The sequence below is a fragment of the Salvelinus sp. IW2-2015 genome, linkage group LG20 (assembly GCF_002910315.2).
Source record: "Salvelinus sp. IW2-2015 linkage group LG20, ASM291031v2, whole genome shotgun sequence".
Taxonomy (NCBI): domain Eukaryota; kingdom Metazoa; phylum Chordata; class Actinopteri; order Salmoniformes; family Salmonidae; genus Salvelinus; species Salvelinus sp. IW2-2015.
The window spans coordinates 46,467,649-46,473,859 of NC_036860.1; the positions used below are offsets into that span (position 1 = coordinate 46,467,649).

Here is a 6,211-nt window from a genome sequence, read left to right on the forward strand (position 1 = left end):
AGGAATCTTTAATCACATTGATAAGACATCCAATCCCCTTCTCAGCCTGTTTGTGTAATAATGTTCTGGCAAACACAAGTATCTCAGCAGTAAATGTGACTACTATCAACCTCATCTACTCAGCTGGACCACATGTGAGACATTAAAGTGGGTGTTGTGTGTGGTGTGTGTGTGTGTGTGCTGTGTTGTGTGTGTGTGTGTGTGTGTGTGTGTCTTTATGCAGCATTGGTTTTTGGCTGAGATCCAGCTGGTAGGGTTCAGGCAGGAAAGTGAGGGAACGAGAGCCTTCATTGTGACTGAAGCATGAGGCACAGCATAAAGTAAAAAGAGGCTATTATTTTAGTACTTTCACAAACACGGTAAGGCAGTTTGATTATTCTTACTATATAACTTTATATTACATTTTCTATCATTTTCAACATACAGTATTCACAATATTCTTAACAAAATTATATTCAAGACAAACATATTTTCCCTTCTAACAGACCAGTTCAACATTCCCTGTGTAAAAATGGCTACACTCAAAAAATTAGGCACTTTTTAAAAAGTATAATATATATATTTCTATATTTTAGTAGCTTTCATCAACATATGTATACTATATTTTTTTCTGTATGTACCTTTATACTATTTCACATTTTTATAACAATTTCCATGAAGTTTATGTTTAGGAAAAATAAACAAAATATCATTAGATCCTTGTTGTTGGTTGGAGTTGCTGTAATCACTCTTGATTGGCTAGATTTTTCTACCTCAAATAACCATGTCGTGTTGGTTATAACCAGCAGTTTTTTGGCACACATTAGTATTGGATAGCAACAACTGGATAGGATGACAAATAGTTAATGATGATTTGATGGGTATATCTTCACCTCTGTTACTCCTCTTCCAGTGTGAAACATCCTGTTGCCTACCAAACCCCACCATGGTTAGAATGGAGAAGTGTTGGACAGTGCTGCTCAATCCCAGGAGTAATGTCCACACGAAGAGGTATCATTAACATTCTAAAAGAAAGGAAGAATAAATATAGGTGTTAACAAACATCATAACAGTACCGTCAAGGAGACGTCTAGGATCTAGGATTTACAATCACCTCAGAAGCCTAATGGGAAAATGGTTGAGACCCCCGAAAAAAGGAGATCTCTTTCTTTGTCTCTATCTGTCTCACACGCGCACGTAACTGTAATGTCAATCAATAGATTTAGTTTTTTGTTTTCCTCGCTGTCTGTACACAGGTCATTAACAATGCCACTGGGAGACTCCTTTGTCTGTCTCCTTTTCAGTCTGTTTGAGAGTGAGCTAGACTGAACCCCCCCTCTCCCTCTCCCTTCCCCCCACCCATTTCATTATGTGACATGTTTGAAAGCTGCATCAAATAATTATATTTTTATCTTGTTTTCAGCATTACAAAAGCATGGCTTATGAAAGCTAAAATAACATTACATCTCTGAGTGTATCACTTAAACAATGCCATTTTAATTGACACACAAACTGCATGAAGTACAACAGAAAATTCAGGGAGAAAAYAGAATATTCATAGGACCATTGTATTAATGATCTCACATGGAAGTGTTTGAGTGGATGGTGTTGCATCTTAGATGCTGGGTTCTTTACTGATGACTCCAAGACTTCGCTAATTGTAAAACAACTGWCACGTTCGTTATAGCGATGAGACCAAAGCGCAGCGTGATTTGAATGGATCTTCTTTTAATAAAGAAAGYACACGGAATGAACTATACAAAAACAACAAAACGAACGTGAAGCTATATAATCATAGTGCTGACACAAACAACTAAACATAGACATAGATAATCACCCACAAAATACTCAAGGAATATGGCTGCCTAAATATGGTTCCCAATCAGAGACAACGATAAACAGCTGCCTCTAATTGAGAACCAATCTAGGCAACCATAGACATACAAAACCCCTAGACTGGTACCAACCCCATAAACATACAAAAACCCTAGACAGGACCAAAAACATATAATCACCCATGTCACACCTTGACCTAACCAAAATAATAAAGGAAACAAAGAATACTAAGGTCAGGGCGTGACAACAACGGAATACGTTTATTTCACACTCACACAGTTAACAAAGCTAGCCATCACTCTTTGCTGCTTCAGCCCTACTAATAACCCTATTGCCTTCCCAGGTGACCCCCTTCCTTGCCTCTCATTAGCCAATCACAATCTTTTGGAGGGCAGTAACCCAATTACTATTAGTTAATTAAAACCATAACCCTCTTTGGAATTAATATGATTGGTTATTCTGAATAATAAGGTTCCAATACACCACAGATGGTTGTGAGCATCACTAGAGAGTAGAACAGAAGGATATCAGGGTTCTGCTTGGGAACAACCAGCTTGGGGACAAGGAGTAGATCCAAAGACGGCAAAGGAAGTAAACACTAAGCCCAATCACAAAACAAGGGGCGCTTTGCATTCTTGGTCATTGCTTCAGTCGTGGCAACAACAACACAACACATTGCACTGCTACACTAAATATGAGCCAACAAAAAACAGCGAACTCCTTATAATGTGGTCAAATCAAATAATCATACATTTTTTTAAATACTATTTTTTTGTAAAGTCTGAAGAAACAGTTTTCTAATAGGTTTATAAGCATGGCATTGGGCCTCCACCACCATGAGTAGCCTACGGTCCCTCACTACTCTTCTACATCACAGGAAGCACATACAAAAGACCTGATGAATCAACCTCAGGTTGGAGTGGTTCTGTTCTATTCTGCTCAACAGCCCCATCTGCCTCCTCCACTGTTACTGTTACATTACTGCTTGTATAGTGACCTTAGTTAGTGCTGGAACTCTCAACACAAGCACTGTTGTAAAGAGCTGGAACAAGGCCTTCTTCTTCCTCCGTACCTCTTCTCAAGAGTTCTCAGCTCTATTCTCTCGCTCATATTTCGTCTGTTAACAAAGAATCTGCATTCTGTTCGCATAAAAACTCTATATTTCAACATCCACAACTAACTAAAAAGCATTCATCCCTCACTATTTACACTCACAGGCCAGTGTATTGGTACACCACCCCGTTCACGAAAATTGATTTCTCCTATAGACAGTGAGTCGCGTGGCCGTGGCTTGCTATATAAAGCAGGCAGACAGGCATTGAAGCATTCAGTTACTGTTTGATTAAACGTTAAAATAGGCAAAACGAGTGACCTAAGTGACTTTGAGTGTGGTATGATTGTCGATACAGTTTCTCAGAAATGGCCACCCTCCTGTGCTTTTCACGCAAGACAGTGTCTAAGGTTTACAGAGAATGGTGCAACAAACAAAAAACATCCAGTGCTGTGGGCAAAAACAGCTCGTTCGTAAGAGGTCGAAGGAGAATGGCAAGAATCGTGCATAACAGGCGGGTCACAAACAGACAACTAACAGCACAGTACAACAGTGGTGTGCAAAACGGCATCTTGGAATGCACAACTCGTTGATCCTTCAGTTGTACAACTGACTAGGTATCCCCCTTTTCCTTTTTCCTTTCCTTGTCATGGATGGGCTATTGCAGCAGACGACCACACCGGGTTCCACTCTTATCAGCTAAAAACAAGAAGAAGCGGCTCCAGTGGACATGCGATCACCAAGACTGGACAATTGAGGAGTGGAAAAACATTGCCTGGAACATGACAGCGAGTTCAGTTTACTTAAGCAGCCTGCACAGTCCCCAGACCTCAACGCAATAGAGCATCTTTAGGATGAGATGGAACGGGCTGTTCACAGCATTAATGTACCACCATCTATTCAATTGTTTTAAATACATTATTTTGTGTACTTTTTACCCCTTTTTGTGATATCCAATTGGTATTTTTACAGTCTTGTCCCATCGCTGCAACTCCCCTACGGACTCGGGCGAGGCGAAGATCAAGAGTCATGAGTCCTCCGAAACATGACTCTGCCAAACCGCCGTGATTCTTGACACACTGCTCGCTTAACCTGGAAGCCAGCCACACCAATGTGTCAGAGGAAACACCGTCCAGCTGGTGACCGAAGTCAGCTTGCAAGCACCCGACCCGCCACAAGGAGACGCTAGAGTGCGATGGGACAAGGGAATCCCGGCTGGCCAAACCCTCACCTGACACTGGGCCAATTGTGCGCTGCCTCATGGGTCTCCCGGTCACAGCTGGCTGTGACACAGCCTGGGATTGAACCCGGGGTTGTAGTGACGCCTCAAGCACTGCAATGCAATGCCTTAAACCGTTGCGCCTCTCGGGAGGCCTCCACCATCTAATCTTCAGCAACTGCATGATGCAATATAGTTAGCATGGACCAACATCACTGTGGAATATTTCCGACACCTTGTAGCATGCCCTGAAGAATTCAGGATGTTCTGGAGGCAAAGGGGGGTCTGACCAGGTTCTAGATGCGTGTACCTAATAAACTGGCCATTGAATGTATACCTTCAACCAGAGTGGAGACAGATGACATTGTTAATCCATAAACCTCTCTCACCTCTTGCATCATCCTCCATTGCAATGCAGTTTTGTTCCCTTTGATAAACCTAAATTCTCCAGTCATTGGATCATATAAATACACTCTGGCTTCCATTTCTATATAACACACACACACACACACACACACACACACACACACACACACACACACACACACACACACACACACACACACACACACCACACACACACACACAACACAACACAACACACACACACACACACACACAAAAGCATTCTAACATCAGCGTTTGCCATGTGAAAGCCTAAAGCCAACAAGCAACCCACACATCAACACAAACACCTGGCCACAATCCTGACCCCTCCACCTCCACCCATCTGAAATGGCTCATTACCAGTAGACAAATCAATTGGCTTCACTCTCTGAACGCCCACTTGTGATTACGAGAGACTCTCTATAGACAACCCTGAGCCTGGCAGGCAGCTATACAAATCTCAGCCTGGAAGGCAGCTCAACACTTCTCACAGACGGGAAGCCAATGTACACATCAGACATGGCTGAACGCTTTCGGACAAAAACAAAGATCCATAAATCAAGTGTTTCTGGCTGGGTGAGGAACTGAACATTGCACTAAGAGGAGTAACCACTTTATGCTTGGTGATTGTTGTTACCACACAAGAGCTGACTGGGCTGTTCAATCACACACTGAAGGATAAACACCTTGGGGTTTAGGAAATGGTTTCACAAGGAGGAAATTAAAAAGAGAGAATATGCTCAGTAGAACTGGGCAATAGGGAGGAGAGGAGAAGAGAGGGGGGAGCAGAGTGAAAACAACAACACTTTCATTGGCATCACTAAGGAAACAAAGGGAATAAGACTTCCTTTGACGAAAGCAAAATAAAAGAACCCAAAATATCTGGCTCCTTTCTCGAGGCTCTGTAACACACTGTGTACATGCTGCTGACACAGGGCTCATGAGTAATCCTTTGACATACACTGACAGCAAACAATCTCTACCACAGGTAATGAAGACCACTGACACTGGTCAGGGCATGGTTTTATGTACAGCCTGCTGACCACCAGACATGTCATAGTTTATGGTTCAACTTCAGTCATCCGATTGAAGAATGCTAAAGGATGATATCATGTAACCTAACCTGTATTCCACTTCAGTTCTTTATACACGGCTTACGGTGCATCACCCAAAGGCTCTCCTTGACCTGAGAAGTATTCATTAATTACACCAGCAGTAAACATGGTAGAAAATGGTGTCCTTACAACAGTAACAAAAGCTTTTATAAAGGCAATCCTCATGAAAAACAGCTAAGAGGGTAAGGGTTACAACAAAACATTAACTCCTAAACTTTTTTTGTGTGCGTTTCTCCAGAATTAGGAATTCCTTCATTGGATTTGGTTAGAATTAATGGGGAGGTAAACCTGGTGTGTATTTTTCTCCCCCTCCCCAATCTCTGTGTAATCCAGGGGTGGTGGGGCCAGGGTCAGCCTTTATCAAGTTGTATAAACTAAAACAGTCCTAGTTTCCAAATGACAACCTCTGTCATGTTTTGTCATTGATTATCATGTCTTGTCCCTGTGCTTCCCCTTCTATTCGTTTCCCTCTGCTGGTCTTATTAGGTTCTTTCCCTCTTTCTATCCCTCTCTCTCCCCCTCCCTCTCTCCCTCTCTCGCTCTCTCTCTCTATCGTTCCGTTCCTGCTCCCAGCTGTTCCTCATTCTCCTAACTACCTCATTTACTCTTTCACACCTGTCCCCT

General features: G+C 42.3%; 1 protein-coding gene across 1 annotated transcript in view; it reads right to left on the minus strand.

Moving 5' to 3' along the window:
* Positions 1 to 368: 368 nt before the first annotated feature.
* Positions 369 to 6,211, minus strand: part of LOC111980351 (insulin receptor substrate 1-B-like) — a 20,524-nt gene continuing 14,681 nt past the window's right edge. Inside the window, exon 3 of the mRNA XM_024011075.2 lies at positions 369 to 1,004. Within this exon, the coding sequence (XP_023866843.1) occupies positions 997 to 1,004 (8 nt within the window). The 3' untranslated portion in view covers positions 369 to 996. The remainder of the gene's footprint in view (positions 1,005 to 6,211) is intronic.